We start from the raw sequence: 17,482 nt of genomic DNA, 5'->3' as shown, positions 1-17,482 counted from the left end.
TACAGTGGTGGGTCACACTTACATTTATACAGTTACATTTATTCAAGTAACTTTTTTGAGTAAATTCTACTTGCTGGTTAAGATCATGTGACCTAACTGAAAGCTTCACAATGGGAATACAATCGACTTTGTGGAAAAACTGTTTTCTAAACCACTTGTTCCACTGTGTTGGTATTTGGAAAGAATGTAATACCACATATTATTTGTATAAATGATGTTATACTCACTGTACACTGAAAAAAAGGCTATGTTGGATTTACTTAATTCAATAGTGGACATTGGTTGCACACAACTGTTTTGCCAAAGTAAAACAGTTGTGTTAAATCAACAACTTATTCATATTCAATAAACCTGTGCATTTTGTGTTGATAAAACACAACTGAAACATGTTTAGATGAAGTAAGTTGAGCTCTTGGAATATTTTAATCCTTCACAATTTTGTCATTTTATTTCAACACTATTCAATAACTTTTGCCCCAGTACTACTTGGTCACTTAAATACTTCATGCTGTCTTCATATTACATAATGTTTAACAAAGTCTAGAGTCTGGCTAAGATAAAACTTGTGCAACCTAGCCAAATTGCAGATTTGAACCCAGGACCTTCTTGCTGTGAGGCAACAGCACTAATCACCATGCCACCAATCCAGGCTTAACAAAAGTAGGAAAGCTATGATTTCAAGGCTTGATGCTGAATTTTCTGTACGTTTTTTTTTTCCTTGACAGGTTAAACCACAAGAAATGGTGATAGCATACATGTGGTGTGTGTGTAGTCGTCTGCCTCTAATACCTCCACTGATTTTCCTGCAGTTTGAAATCTCGTGTGATCTTGTGAATTTAATAATCCAGCAACTAACCGCCACGCGACGACGGCTGTCCCAATTCAAAGTGTACTTCAAATGCATACTCCAAATGCGCCGTCGATTCCCCCAAATATCAAGCATGGTCCGGTGCACGCTTCGTGGTCCCATATATCCCACAATCCATAGCGCGGCGGTGGGTGTGGATAATTTTGCCGCAAAATACGGCAGAAGGGAGCGGCCGAAGAGTGAACTGTCAAAAGTAAGTACTGAATATTATGTCACTTATTTATGTGCGAATGTTTAAGAACATTAAAACATTACTGTTGGCCACATGTCGGCAAAGTTATGTGACATTAGTGATGTTTGTACTTTCAGCGTTTACTTGGTTTTAAAGCCTTTACTTCTAAATATATATATATAGTCGACCTTAATCTTACAGAGAATGTGATGATTTTATGGATAATTAAAGTCAGTCATATATCCACAAACACAACAAGTTAAAAGTCAGTGATGCTGCTCGGTTTGCAGTCCTGAATATGACGGCACAAGCAGGATTCACTGCACTGTTAATGTTAGCTATGTTATATTGCTGCCTCTGTTCGGTGGTGTCGAGCCAAACGGACTTTAACGTGTGTTTGAACGAGCTGACGGTTCACTCGTTAAGCTGAAAGAAAGATGCTTTAATCACAGGAGTCACACATGTGTCCACTGGACCATCTGGAACTCTTCTTGTTTAGCACTCGTAATAACACAAACACTAAATCCTCCTTCTCTTGTGCTGTTTTGTAGCAGTGTGTACACCTGAGACTGTCACCTGTCTGTCTGTCCTGCACTCTCTCTCTGTTTCTTTCTCTCTGATTGTGGAATAAAAGTATGAACATGTATTTATAAGTTACACTTGTGTTTGAATCCTGCAGCTTATCACACATTTGATTTCCATGTGTGACAACTGCAAGTGTCCAGAGTGAGGACAGACTGAGGGACCCACTGCTGAACATCACCTGTGAGGCTTTGCACCCCTGATGATCCACCAGGACAAACTCAGCAGTGTGTGAGGAAGAGGAGGAGGAAGAGCCAGCAGCAGCTGACAGATGGAGAGAATAGACAGACTGTTCCCTGTTTGTGAAGGACTGCTAGGAAAGTTTAACATAACTAATTGTCTGTCCTGAATCAGTCTTATTAGGTAATGTTCAAATAATGTTATCATCCCAGTGTTTTCAGTGTGGGAGGAAGTACTCAGGGCCTTCAAGTTACACACTATGAAAGGCAGCAACAGATTTAATATTCAGAAACCTAAAGTATGTATCAGCAGCAGAATGGAGCTAAAAATAAATGTTTGTTTCAGTTCTATGAAGCTTTGAGTATTTTGGATTAGTAGCACTGCTGTGTTTGTTGCATCATATTGCTGTAATTGTTTATATGCTTTATATATTCTGAGGTAAGTTGATCTATAGTGTTACATCATATTCTATAAGGATGTTATGTGTTTGTAGACTTTCTGCCCAGTTTGACCCATTTAGCAGAAGTCAGCCTGTTTAAGGCTCTGATATCTATTCTGTATGACTTAAAGCAGTTATGACATGGTCTGATTTTCTCACCCAATAAAGGAATATTTCATATATCAGTCTACTCTTCATTCTATCAGAAACAGTTATCACAGCTCGTACATTTTCTTTTTACACTGACAGGGGATTTCTTTAAATCACCCTGCCGTTCTATATCTTCAGTACAGGAATGAAGCCCAACTATCATGTTTTACAGTCCTGTGGTCTCAACTAATCAAAGTGATGTCATGACAAAAATGAATGAACAACAAAACATTTTTTCTCCTTCATTTCTGTCACACAAAGCTGTATGAAACGTTTCTCGCGGTTAGTATCATGGTTGCTAGGCAACCTGAACAGCACGACGAAGGCTAGACCGTCCCATTTCACAAGCCTCTCACTTCCGCACTTCCCATACTTGTAGTACGCACCGTACGTAGTACGCGTAGTGTGCGTACTTCAAGCATGCATACCCTGAATTGGGACACAGCCTACCATGCTTCATGGTCCTTGCCCAAGTCTATGAACTTTCCTTATTTTTCATGTGCTACAGCTCTCTTGTCACGCCACTGCTCCACTCTTCAGCTAAGATCGCCACTCGGACACTCGGCCATACTCACTGCAGTTTCATGCTCCGTCTCCTGGGAAGGATTTCAATATCACACCTGCTGCCCTCTTGCCACTGCTTCGCACAGGATCCCTTGGAGTTCAGGTCAGCCCATCTTAACTCTGTTCAGCTCACCTGGACCTTCACCTACTCCCCTCAAAGTACCACCAACTCCACCTGCAACATAAGCCATACTCCTCTTTAAAATTCAACCACACCTGGAGAAGTCTGTGAACCCACTAACCCCCTTTTCCTCTCTTCCTCTTGATCACTACGCCACCTTAGGCCACCACACTACGTTTTCTTGTCAGGAATCCCACGTCAAGTACACTGAAAAAATGGGAATTGGCAGGCTTTTGAATTTGCACAAATGAATTTAGTTAATGCTACACACGCCTTTCATGTTTCTCTTATTTACATGATTGAATAAAGTACCATTTACTTGATTATAAACAATACTGAGACTACTTATTTTTCTTGCATTGATTTAAAGTGACTAAATTAGAATACTAAAACCATTGTAATCATGTTTGACCACAACCGGAAATGATGCAATATATTCAAAGACAACAACTAAATATGATTGGATAATAAGATCTAGAGTCTTATCCAATAAGACAACAACATAATTTAAGGAGAGCGCAATTGACCGCCAGATTCTGGAAGACTGTTTAGCCACATGCAACCTTTGGCACTGAGTCAGGCATACTGAGAAGGTAAGTATTTTAAATACATTTGTTTTAGTTGGGTACGTTTTCACAGAATTGTTGTAGTGCATGCTATATGAAAAGTAATCTGTAATGCATCTACATGTTGTTTTTACAGTGCTAGCTAAAGTTGGTATTAGCTTTGTGGCTAAAGCTGAAAAATAGTAACAAATTGCACATAGTCGGGAGAAAGCAGCTGTTGTCGGTCAGATATGGAATTTATGTATGTGACAGAGAGCAGTGGCGTTTTTGATGGCTTAGCAAGTTAAAACGTCACTGAGAGAGCGCAATAGTGTTTGTGTTACTGGTGCTAGTTATGGCTACAGTGGCTAATTAGTCTGGCTGTAACCGTCAGAGTTTAAGAAGCTGGAAGCGCCACAGTGCCATACCTTAATTCTTGCTGCTGACATGCACTCGAGTTATAATAAGGATCCTGCCACCTTAGACGTGGGTTTAAGAACCTGTGCCCATAAATGCCAAATCATTTTTCCATTTAGTCATTGTTTTAGGTGAAGTGTCACTTACTTGACTATTCTATTGGTCAAGCCCAAATAATACAGCAGATATCTACAAGGAGACAAGTTTGTTCAACAGAGTATGTCTTATTAAGTGATGTATTGTGAATTTTCCAACATTGTCCTAACAAAAATTAGGACCCCCCCCCCTTTTTTTCTACTTTGTGTAGAACATATGCGAGCTGCTTCTCAAAGCATTATGTATAAATGAGAGAAAGATTGGTACTTTAAAGAAACCATTAATGCTCTTCTGGACTGGAATACCTTTTTTCAATTAAAATTAATGTTTTTTGTGATGGTGGAATTTTTACCTTTATGATCACAGAAGTCAAAACATCAGATGATGATAGCTTACCATCTAAGCTCCCCATCTCTTGGCAAGTCTGAATTAGAGGTCTCAGCTGTATCGGCCTTTCTAGTGGATTTGCTTAAAGAGGAGATAGCTTAAGTCATTAGGTACATATTCCCTGACATTCTAGAGGTCAACCTTGCACAGTGTGTGACATTAAAGGGCATAACTTATAGAAAGGGAATGGTACTGGCCCAAAGGGCAGCTGGTGGATTGCCAGAATATTGGAAAACCATATCTGCATTGTACCACAGCACATTCTACATTGTCAGAGAGCTTGGTGGCTGGTACAGAGAGCACGACAGAGCTTTTGAGCTCAGCCCAGTATCCACAAGAATATTCACTCTCGTTTCACTCTGTGAACTCCTTGATACGTATCCATTGGTTGACTATAAGATTGGATCAGTCCACACTGTGACTTTAAAAAGGCATATAGAAATAAAAGGTGTTCAGATAAGTGTAATAAGTTCAGTCGCATGTATTTCATTAGATAAATTCTTCTTTTTTTTTATGTCTGAAATTTATAACTTTGACCATTGGGTATGGATAGCTGTATGAAAACTAAACTGAAATGATTCTTTCTGAATGTCTGATATGTAATTCTTTTTTGCCTACAGAGTCCTAAAGACTGTTTTGGCTGACGGAACCTGTCGAAAGCTCACTCTCTAATGGAGCGCCTGAATCAACTGAGGATCTCATCGTTGAGATCAAGAGACAGTGTGGTCTTCAGGGCAGTTTCAGACTTCAGTTTATGGATTCCTTGTTTGGGAATGCGTTTCTTAACCTTACCTCGGTTTCAGAAGTAGTAGACAAAGGGACTCTTAAAGCTATTGACATGTCAAAGCCCACCACATGGACATAAAAAAAGAGTAACAGAGTTGGTGAAACTCAAGATGGAAAAGACTTTTTCATACAGAAGACATGAAGTTGTTCGTGATGCACCAATGGTGGAGGCTTTCATGGCAAGATGGCCTGCTCTATTTGATTTCCATGAGGTAAGGTTTGCCTCATACACGGTGTTCTGGTGGTATTAACCTAAAATGGTTAAGGCACAGTTGTTATTTGACAGCCCATTTCTTCAGCATGAGTGATTGCAGCCTTCTTCCAGGTATTAAACCTTTGAAGCTATTCCTCTGTGCTCATGTTTTCAGATCAACGCTGAGTTTAAGAGAATTGCCACCATCCCCCCTCAAACACAGTTCCCGGCTCAGCTGGATCTCCGCTTGGACAACCTGGTGAAGTTGGTCAATAGAAGAGGAGAGCTTGGACTAATACTGAAAAGAATTGTGGCACAAATGGATAATGTGAGTGATAAAGCCTCAACACTCACTTAACATGATCCTCTTTGGATGAAACTTTATAATTGTGGAAGATTTCAAATGTTTTCCCATGATAAATTCTCTCATTTTGTATTTTTACATCTGCTTGTTTTTTAACCTTCAATTTGTCAACTTATTAATTGCCAGTAAACCTATTATTAATTTGTGTGCCTTTACTTTAAAAACATTCATGTAAAGTATTAAAACTTAAATGAAGGACAAGGGCTGAATGAAGATGCTAATTACATACATTTCATTTCAGTGTGAAGATGATGATGCTGAGTGTGTCAAGGGAGTGTGTATCTACATGGGTGAAGACCCTGGCATGCTTATCCGGGAGTATGTGGTATGTACTTGTCTTTTTTTTTTTACTTTCCACAGTGTGTCATATTACTTACTTGGCATGAAATGACTAACATGGCTTCTTTTTTACAGGGCATGGAAGAACGCGCCATCAATGAGACTGTTGAAGACACCACTGTTGGAATTTATCTTCTTAAAGAGCAAGCTTCAGCAGAAGAACAAGAGTTGTCCTTGCAGGCATCAGGGTGGCGAAGAATTTGGATAATGAAGCCTTTGCTGTGATAATGCTATTTGGACTCATGTATGCATTAAACCTTGCCTACCCTGCTGACCTCTGCTACAACTTTGACGTTTTCCAGAAGGTTTTCATGGAACTGGATGGAGCTAAACTCTCTAAAGTTCTTGCTTTCAAAAACCATCTGTTTCATTGAGAAGTCAGAGACTGCACTTCTGCAATTCTTTGCAGTTTTTCATTTTGTGTTCAGTAACGTTATACTGCTTATGTTTTTATTGCTTTCCCCTCATGTGACTGCAATGCAGGAAGATTTTTCTTTCTGGTATCATGTTGTAAGAAATTTTTACTGATGTTTTTTAGCAATATGTTCTGAGTCAACCTTAATATCCTGCTTACATGTTTAAAAGGAAGATTTAAATTCATATAGGTGTTTGGTATTAGTTATGTAACAATGTCATTTAAGGCTCAACTTAGTTGAAATGTTGTACAGGTAAATACTTGTACAGAAGCTGAAACTGTTGTCAAATAATACACAAGTTATATTTGTGTAAATCTGTTTATTCATAAAAGTGTGTTGCTTTTTTTCAGGTAGTCTTAATTTAGTTTAAATTTTCAATTGTGTAATTAATACAAATGTTATATGTAAGAGATGACAGGATCATCTATAAGCACTTTGTTTTATTTGCTGCTAAGGTCAGTTTTTTGTGAAATATTTGCAAATGTTTTAAATTTTTCTTTTAGTTATTTCTGCAGGCTATCTTTAAAAATGTGTTAACAAGTTTATATGGATGTGAATTTGGACTTGTTCAAAGCTTGCTGCTTTCACTGCTGTTACAGTTTAATAAAGGTGAATTGTTCAGTAGCACTCACAGTCTTTGCCTTTTTTGTCAATAATGATCACTTAATATTTCAATTGAAAAAATCAAGTAGGATTTAAAGCCATAATTTGTGTTGCAGGGACATAATTGCAATGTGTTTACATTACACAATATCATTGCGTACCACTGGCAATTAAAAATAAGTTGATGTTAAACATTAAAATGTATTGACATTATGCAATACATTGATGTTATGGTAACAGATTAATATTAGTACATCAAACATGATTTTTTAAAGTAATCTGATGTAAATAAAATACTTTGATTTGACAAGCATTAATTACTTGAGGGATAGTGGAAAATTAAGTCAGTCATACTTATTCATATTATGTGGGACCGATGTACACAATAAAATCAAGTAAATTGAAAGAACTTTTTTTTTCAGTGTATAACTCTGTGTTTTTGTGCCAAATAAAGATTTGTGTAAAGCAAACTCAACCGTCTCCACATGTGGTCCAGCACTTGAGTCCAGTTTCATACAGGCCTTTGGCCCCTTGTGACTCTTTCCAAAGTCAGTAAGATTTTGAGAAAGTAAAAAACAAAAAAAAAACAAAAAAAAAACAAAACCCCAATTTGTCTTAAAACAATGGTGAAAGTGTTTTATGAAGTGTCTTTTGCATAGATCTGTTTGTGTTGTGAATTATGACTTACATATTTTGAGAACTGCATTATCTCTCAAAATGAGAATGATGTTCCTGATGTAAGACTTTCACCAAAGCAACTGAGAAAAGCTGTGATGGGAAAATATTTACTGAAGTTCATTTAACTGTTCATGAATAAATGTAAGTTAAGTGTTTTAAAAAATGTGTGTGTGTGTGTGTGTGTGTGTGTGTGTGTGTGTGTGTGAGAAACGATGTCAAAAGCAAACCAAAGTAACACATGGTGATAAACCCTAATTGAAGCTTAATATTTGCCAGTTAAAATCCTTCAACCAACAGCACAGAGCACAGTCTTCTCTACCTGGAAGGAATTTTCAAAAATTCCTAAAATAACATTATTTGTAGACAGAAGTCCAAGATAGAAATAAAAACTCATTTTTTAAAAATACCCCCGTATGTACAGGCATTCTTAAAAAAATGCTGAAACACTTTCCAGAACTTAATATTTTTGTGAAATTCAAAACATAACTAGAGAGAATCAGAATCAGAAGTATTTTTGAATTTTGTCATGGATCGCTGTGTGCAGGACTCATAGAGGCAAATGTGAAGTCAAAAGAGCTTTAATGCTGAACTCTAAATCAGTGGTTCTTAACCTTGTTAGAGGTACCGAACCCCACCAGTTTCATATGCGCATTCACTGAACCCCACTTACGTGAAAAATAAAATATGATTTTTTTTCCAATTCAAGACATAGATATGTTTTTAACTGGTGCACAAAATGAGCCATGCATGTCACGGCGGAGGCTCTGCCGAACCCTTGAGACTGACTTGCCGAACCTCTAGGGTTCGATTGAACCCAGGTTAAGAACCACTGCTCTAAAGTAAAAAAAAACGGAGATACAAAAATAAACTTTCGCATGCAGGCAGGCAGAACACACAGCATAAGATGAGGGTGAACCGACGTTAACGATGTGACAAAAGGGGAAAGGCAAACACAGGGCTTCAATACACAGTGGAGTAATCAGGGAATAGGAGACAGGAGGGAAGCACGGCTGGAAGACATTAGAGCGAACGAGACAAGGGAAGCAAAACTAGACACACTGACCAAAGACACAGACCTTCAAAGTAAAACAGGAAATATACACTGACAGAACTCAGGGACACGATACTGACCGAGAACAGAAACCAAAACCAAAGAACTAGAACATCTTAACCCGAAAACATAATCAGAATAAACTAGAACATACGATCATAATAATAATAAACACAAAACGCTGGGACAAAAGACCCAGGACCATGACAAATTTAGGAGGATTAATTTCAGTGTTTAGAGTTGTGAAAAAAAAGTGTCAGGTTTAAAGAGAACATGTGGAAAACTGTAAAATGTCCATTCTGAAGTCATATTCTTTGAATATTGTTGTAATGGGTTTTCTTTGTTTTAATTACACTATTATAATATTATTACATTATGCAAACAGTGAATTATGTTGTTGAGTTTGTTTGTTTCAGAGTCAGAGAGCCGTGTCTCTCTACAGTCAGAGGTTTTTGTACGGCGGCTCAATGAGTTTGTATCACTGTGGTGGACTTTTGGTGGAGGAACCAGACTGGATGTTGGAAGTAAGTCAGTCTTACTTAGAGCTTTTTTCTCTTTTCTTTAATTTCATTTAATAGGAAGGGCTAGGAAACTTTTAGTGTGAATCGATTCATTATTTTATAAATAAAGTTTGTCCTAAGAAACAAAGTCAGCTTTGGAAATTTTTATTCAGACACTCAGGACAATTTCTAATAAAAATTTGGGATGTTTCATAGTATTAATAATTATTTGTGGTTCTGATGATAAAGTTGTATTTTGAGGGCTTGTAGGTTTAGTTCAGTCTAACAGAGTCAGAGAGGTTTTTGTACGGCGGCTCAATGAGTTTGTATCACTGTGGTGGACTTTTGGTGGAGGAACCAGACTGGATGTTGGAAGTAAGTTGATTAAACTGTGTTTGTTATTAAATATTTTATCATTTTATTTTATAACTACTTGTTAGGCTGCTTAGATGAGAGAAAAGTATTTGTTTTATTTAAAATAATTTTATTTTTGATATGTCTTGTTTACTGGATTAATTCAGACGAGCTCTGCAAGTGTCTCTTGTTTAAACTACATTTCTGTCATAGTAAAATATATGTAGACAAGAGTAAACTTCATCATCTTATGATTGGTCTGTAAATTTCCACCACATCAGCTGCTGTTTGGATGAGTTCAAGTTTGCTTTCTGATGTTTTTATCGTGTCAGATGTTTCAGATTTAGTTTGAAATCATGTGAGCTGTTCAATAACATTTCAAATCTATATGAATGAGTAGCTGCTCTGTGCTTGTGTCCACTCATTTCTTCAGTCATCCATGATTTAGACTTCTAATCATTTTAAAGCCAAACTTCTGCTGTAAATGTTTCCACATCTGCTTCTTTTATTTCCAGTGTAGTTTGAACATATTTCAGGTCAAACTGTGTGATGATTCTCTCTGTGCTGATATGCATGAGAGGTTTCTTAAAGGGAAGTGAAACAATGTGTGAGTGAATGACTGGTGGAGCAGAAAAAACACCTGACAGAAACTTCTTAACAGAGAAATTCAAATTGTGGTTCGTGTCCTCTAAGCTGATTGGTGTTTCCTAGGTGATACCCGCCCCGCCCTGAAGGTGCTGGGTCCCTCCAACAAGGAGCTGGAGAATGGGAAGGCCACGCTCATGTGTGTGGCCAACAAGGGCTTCCCCTCAGACTGGAGTCTGTCCTGGAAGACGAGCGACAGCAGTGGCAGCAGCAGCATCAGAGGGGAGGAGAGCAGGACTCCTGGAGTGCTGCAGAATGACGGCCTCTACAGCTGGAGCAGCACCCTGACGCTCACTGCAGACCAGTGGGGGAAGGTGGGCTCTGTGACCTGTGAGGCCACCCAGGGCTCCCAGACTCTGGTCTCAGAGATACTGAGGAGAGACCAGTGTTCCCAGTCCTGATGTCAATCACTGAGTCTTTGATGATGTTTTTCTTCTGTCTCTTTGTTTCTTTTTGATTGCAGATTTTTCAAAAAGCATCAAATACTCATATTTTTCATCCCATAATGACAAAAATCATACCAACAATCTCCTCTAGTTTCATCTTTTTGTGTCTCTTTTGTGTTGTAAAGATGATATTTCAACCTTTTAAAAGAATAAAATTGCAACGAGGAAACATGTTCTTTGACTCTGTGAATTTAATAAATACACATTAAAAAAAATAAAGATTTTGAAAGATTTATTAAGCCAGACCAAAAGAAATATGTCTACTGATGCACCAAGTGTAATGTGCAATGAAAATGTTTAAATATATTCTTATACACATATTTGTTAGTTTCTATAAGATGCTGAGGTCATGATAACCATAGATTATCTGTGTGCTCTTCAGAATTTCTAGTTTTATGATCTACATTTTAATCTGATGATGTAGAAAAAAATCCAAATCATTGAAATTAAAGTGCAGGGTGTCATCTGTATGTTTAAACAGAGATCATTTAAATGACATTTAAATGCAGATTTACTGAAGTTTGATTAATGAATTATTTGGCAGTGAAACTCTGATGAAGCAACAAAGCAGAGAAGAGTCTAGAAGCTGGTGGTGGCAGAGATGAAGCAGGTGGAGACTTAGTTGAGGATCTCTAATTGTCCAGGATGAGGTGGAGATAAGGAGTCTGAGATTTAAAGCACACAAAACAGAGGCTGAGTAACTCACAGAAGGCAGCGAGACAATAACTGGACTCAAATAATGAGTCCAGTAATGAATAAAATGTCAAATTATTAGCATGTGATAATGTGGATGTAGCACCAAAATAGTAAATTATCTTCTTATTTTGTATTTATTCATTACTATTATTTAATTTTTGATTTCAGACAACAAAATTGTACGATTAAGAAGAAAGCTGTTTCTTTACAGTCAGAGGTTTTTGCTCAGTCTCTGTTGTTATGATACAAACTCTTTTCTTTCAGGAACCAGACTGGATGTCTGGAAATAAATTACATTTAAATCAGTATTTTAAATGACATTTTGTGTTTCTGTTTTAATTTCAGCATGCTGTTTAGAAACTGACATTTAATAAAAAACATTAGTACACACAGAGTCAGCCAGATGTAGAAGTGTGATGTGTCTCATGTGATGTTGTTTTAACCTAAATGAGCACTTAATTAAATTATTCATGATATCTATATCCATTTCATTTTCCCAGTAAATCAGTGCATTTAAACCTTTAACAGAGTCCGAGAGCTTGAAAGTGGGAAAATAAAATGACAAAATTTAAAAACTTGACTGGAAAAGTTTATGAGGTCAGAAGTGAATACAGTTTATTTGAACTTTTACTTTTTACCACTTTGCTTCAGTGCCGTTAACTTTATATCTAAATGTTTACACATTACATTTATTTCATGTTTAAATCATGATATTAAAATGGGGAAGAGAGACATTGTTCTGGTAATTTTAACATTTTTGTGTTTGGTTGTAATGAATGACTGAGCTTTGCTTGAAATCATGTATGTGAAAGGTCATAGAGAGAGCAGCAGGGTGTGGCCTAAAATAGGGTGATGTAATGTCCTATGAGGTGGACATGAAGGAGAGGAGGAGAGAGAAGAAGAACATATATAAAAACCCCATGCAGACGGAATAAGTAGTTCTGCCTCTAGTTTCCTGTGATGGGTAGAGAACATCTCTCTGTATGTTCACGCCTTCAGTGGAAGCAGGTGGACATTCAGAGGACCAGCATTTAGAGCTGGGTGAGTCTCCTCAAGCCAGACTTCCTGTATTGGGGCCGACTGGTCGAATCTACATTGTAATGCAGCACGAGTGATGAGCCGTCATTGCAAGGGGACAATGCAACTGAAAATAAACTGGATCATAACCTTCATATTGATCAACATTGATGAGGTTCTTTGCACTGACTGTTTAAAGGTTCAATGTTAGTGTTTAAAGGGTGTAATATGAGGCTAATCATGTGGATACTTTCAGCTGGACTGTGATCTATAAAGAAATCTTTTTCTTTTCTTTTTTAGGACAAAATATAAAACCTTACAGTCAATATGGACAAGAAATCAAAAAAATAAAAATGTGTGACACTGTGTCCTGACTGAAAACTGAAAGATTCGACTGTTTGTATTTTTGTTATCTGTATTGTTTGTATCTGTCTGTGTCCGTGTATAAGGTTTAGAGGTTTAGAAAATAAACAATTATTAAACATACAGGAGGAAACTTTAGCTTCTTTACGATTCTGGTTGACACTGAGATTTTCTTTTCCATAAATATAAATATTATAAAAGGACATTTTGAGCGTCGTCTTATGTTTTTGTGTTGCTGACTGTGAAGGATTCTGATGCTGATCTTTGTCTTCATGTGTGTCATTTTTAAGTGTGAGAAGCTGAGACGTGTGTGAAGTTCAGGTGAAGACATGATGGCTGAACATTTTCTCATCAGGTGTCACAGCTCAGTTCATGTTGATATTTTTGGAAATGAGATAAAATGTGGGATCATGATGGGATAGAGATGGATGCAGAGCAACTGATGCAGAGAAATTTCCTCGAATCATTCATTTTAAACATGTTTTAGTTTCACCTCAGTGCGTTTGTGTGTGTGCGTTTGTGTGTGTGTGTGTGTGTGTGTGTGTGTGTGTGTGTCTTTGTCACAAAATGCAGACAATAATGAGGGTGGGAAGGCACAATAATGCCCCTGAGGAGTCAGAGGCAGACAGAGATCCAGGACATTCAGGCCAGCTGGAGCTCCCAGCAAGAGAAGCCCTTTGGCTGTGGGGCGCCCACAGAGAACCAGAGGCAGCAGGCATCGGTCGGATGCCGAGAACAGTGCCCTAGATGCCCAAGGACCACCTAGCACGAGGCAGAGCCGACCTCGATGAGGAAGAGGTTCAAGCGTCCCTGACCATAACCCCCAAGAGAGCAGGTCAACGAAATCTAAGCGCAGGGTCAGAGTTTTTTTATTTTTCATCATTTTCAGTGTATTTAGTCATTTTTATGTACAGCACTTTGTATGAAGTCTATTTATAAAGTGCTTTAGATAAAGTTGGTGTGTTATGGGGAGTACGCTACTAAGGTTGTACAATTATTTTGTTATGATAGAATGATAAACTCATTTCTTCAAAGTAAGTTTTGTTTATATAAAAATCAGTTCAATATAACATTTGTCTAATGTCGACTCAAGGGGTTTATACTGACAGAAAAAAAATGTAATATTTGAGAGAAATATTGTAGTATCAATAATGAGACGATACAGATGAGACAAGTTCAAAACATAAATCACAGAGAGAGAAGACACAATTTAATTATATGCAGTTTCATCAAATTATCCCAACAGAGCGCTCACTCTCAGACTGTCAGATTACTGAGAGACGACCATGTTACTCGTTTCCAAAAGTGGAATGAGAGGCTTCCACTCAGAGAAGATCGGCTTCCAAGTTTAAGTCATGAACCAGTGTGAGATTATTATTCTATCATATGTTATCCTATGCCTGTAATCGAAATGAGTGAATCATTATACTGCTGTAAGCCACACCATACTTATTATAGAAGGTATGATCAGTATGTAGTTTTAGTTTGCATTATACTTCTGAATGAAAAAGAATGTGAAAATCATTAGATTTATTAGATAGGTTTATATTATCCTATACTGTTGATTTACTGTGAATGAATTACACTGTTTCATGGCATTTCATGCTGCTGAGTTAAGAAGAGAATATTGTGTGCTGAGGACCTTGTTTTCTGATAATGGAGGACACGGACCACATTCCACGGGAGTTTCACCCCCACCTTTTTTCTGAAAGCAGAAAGACAGGAAGCCAAGGCCATAAGTCAGGCTCAGCTAGGAGTTAGGAAATATGTGAATGTTTAGGTTTTTACGACTAGGTGGGGGCCACCAGAGGCTATAAGAGTTTGAGTAACCTTCCACCATTTTGAGATTTGCTGTGACCCTCTGCATGCATGTCTCCCCATCCGAATGATTTTATGCTCAGAAGTGTTGAATTGTTTTTAATAAAGTAATTGTTGATTGAGCATTTATACACCGAGTATTGTCCTTCCTTCAGCCCAAAGATCGAAAGAATTGGGAGGATTTAACACCAGCATCACCCACATAAAATGTGTTTATTTATGCTGAATTCAAGTTCAAGTTCAAACTGATAAAAAACATTTAACTTTGATAAGGACAAATCATGTTGAAGAACTGAGCATTATTTACTGAGCACAGAGTTTGTCGACAAAACCATTTCATAATTATGCTCCAATAAAGCGAATTAGCAAAGTGGAGTCTAAGCAATTATAGGAAGTAGGAAACGAATACTGGATTAAAATGTTTGCTAAAACATAATTTATAAGACTTAAATTTCTACAGCAGCTATTGAATAAATATTTAATTTATCAACTGTGTGTGTGTGTGTGTGTTTGTGTGTGTGTGTCCTCAGTGAACTGTATCAGTCTCTGCAGTATGTTCCAGCTGCAGCAGTCAGTTCACTTTCTGTTCAGTCTGACTGAGGGAGGTTTTTGTACGACTGTTTTTCACTGTGTGAACACCCACTGACTGTTAGGATAATGCTGACCCTGACAGTAATAAACTGCTGCATCTTCAGCCTGGACTCCACTGATGGTCAGAGTGAAGTCAGAGTTTGATCCACTGCCTGTAAAACGAGCTGAAGTCCCTGAATCTCGAGTGCTAGACCAGTAAATGAGACGTTTAGGAACTCCTCCATCTTTCTGTTGGTACCAGGCTAAACAGTTGGAGTTATAAACATCCTGACTGGTCCTACACTTGATGTTCACAGATCCTCCCACAGCAGAGCTCACTGCTCCAGGCTGAGTCACTGTGATCTGTCCTCTGGACTCTGAGGATACAGAGACAAAAACATAAAGCAGCTTCATGGTTTTGTGGGCTTCATTTCAGAGGGACAGATGTTGATAGAGGAGAGGAGTTTGATTCTCTGGACTTTACCTGTGAAGCAGCAGCAGAGGAGAGTCCAGATGAGGACGCAGATCAAAGTCATGTTTTTGATGAGGAGGATTTCTGTGGCTTCTGTTGTGATGAAGGACAGCTGTCAGTCATCCAGTGTTCAACTCTCAGGACTATAAACTCTCCCAGAGCACTGGAGCATGGTGCTGCTGATGCAAAGTGCCTCTCTATGGAAATCATCTGACTGAAAACAAGAACTTGAAATGTTTATATGTAACATACAGTTAATGCTAAAACTCACCAAATGTAACATTTTCAGTTTTTTGTAGTTAACAGCTGTCATTTCAGAAAATAAAATTAGGCGATGATATCAAAGAAAGTACATTCGCCTTCAGTTCTAATTCTTTACATGCTAGGACACAAAAAACATTTTCACATTGTTAGAAAATTATTTAAATACAATCTCTGATGAACAACACCACAACATATTAAACTATATCACCTTTTATTAAAGAAGAATTGAGGTGTAATGGAGACACATTGTGTGAAAACTACCCTCATAATCAACTAAAAACCCGGAATAACTTGAAGTAATAGCTTCCTGTATGACTTTAGCATTTCTCATATCGTCAGTGGCACTGACATTTCTGATCTTTGTTTTTCTAATCACATGCCTGTGATGGCTGAACTTGCTTTTCTCAAAAATAATCAAGAGTCTTAACTGTAAAGCTGAGCTCTGACTAAATAATGCAGCTTCCCAACCAATCAGACAGATGTATAGGAGAGCTGAGTGAAGATGGATGAAAGAGAAACAGGTGTCATATGTTGTACTACGAGATTAAACTCTCAGGAGGCTGTCATCATGAAGCATTTTCCCAATATTGTGTAACAGACCCCATATTTTATTTAGCAGTTTTAACACTGTTGTTAATCCTCCTTGTGCTGCTCCTCTTGTAGAGTCTTAAGGAATGTGTGAGAATTTATTTAATATTTTGTTGACAGGATTGTCTGCAGTCTGTCTTTTGACAGTTTCAAGCAGGTGTTGCCTTCATTGTTGGCCAAAGCAGTTACCCACTTGAAACCTCATCTAAACAAAATTTGGGACTGGGCTGGACTGCAGGTAGGCCAGTGCACCATCTGTACACTTTTACTATGAAGCCATGCTGTTTAATAGATGCAGTATGTGATTTCGCTTGTTTAAATAAAATTGTTTTTTTTTTTTCCATTTGTATTAATGAGTTCAATAACAAAATGTCAGATTCTGTAACATTTTGCAGTCTGATAACTCAGTCAGTGTAATGTGCTAGTGTCCATGTTTAACTCGTGTGTTTTAAAGGAGATCAGAGCTGCTATGAAATCACAACAGAAGGTTACTTTATGGAAGCAGAGAGTCTGTGCACCGTAACTTTGCTCTGTACTACATGTTAATGGATTAACTTGTTCATCACAGCACTGAGCAAATAATAATCAAGACAATACCATACTTGTATCTACACTGAATTGTGCTGTATTAAGTTGTTTTCTGGGAATGTTTAATAAATTACAAGATATTCAAAATGTTTGTTTATCAAGAGTATTAGTGGCACTACATACAAACATTTTGAAATCATAAAATATAAGATTTTTAAATATAAACTTTTTTTATAATGTAATGTTTTTATAATATAAGCTTTTTTTTGA

At 37.5% G+C, this 17,482-nt stretch overlaps 3 gene segments (V, D, J or C); 2 read left to right on the top strand and 1 right to left on the bottom strand.

The window, feature by feature from the left end:
• Positions 1-17,482, top strand: part of LOC102076541 (Ig kappa chain V-V region MOPC 21-like) — an 811,057-nt gene that overhangs the window by 132,281 nt on the left and 661,294 nt on the right.
• LOC112843396 (Ig kappa chain V region 3381-like) lies at positions 3,082-15,903 on the bottom strand. The segment is given in 3 exon segments: positions 3,082-3,130; positions 15,428-15,737; positions 15,845-15,903. Coding segments are annotated over 3 exon segments (396 nt in total).
• LOC109194584 (Ig kappa-b4 chain C region-like) overlaps positions 9,328-17,482 on the top strand; it is a 74,135-nt gene continuing 65,980 nt past the window's right edge. Inside the window, 2 exon segments of the C gene segment in view lie at positions 9,328-9,399; positions 9,751-9,826. Coding sequence covers positions 9,343-9,399; positions 9,751-9,826 — 133 coding nt within the window.

This window comes from Oreochromis niloticus, linkage group LG22 (assembly GCF_001858045.2).
Source record: "Oreochromis niloticus isolate F11D_XX linkage group LG22, O_niloticus_UMD_NMBU, whole genome shotgun sequence".
Classification (NCBI taxonomy): Eukaryota; Metazoa; Chordata; class Actinopteri; order Cichliformes; family Cichlidae; genus Oreochromis; species Oreochromis niloticus.
Note: the sequence above shows the minus strand (reverse complement) of the source record. Positions and strands in the feature narration are given on the sequence as shown.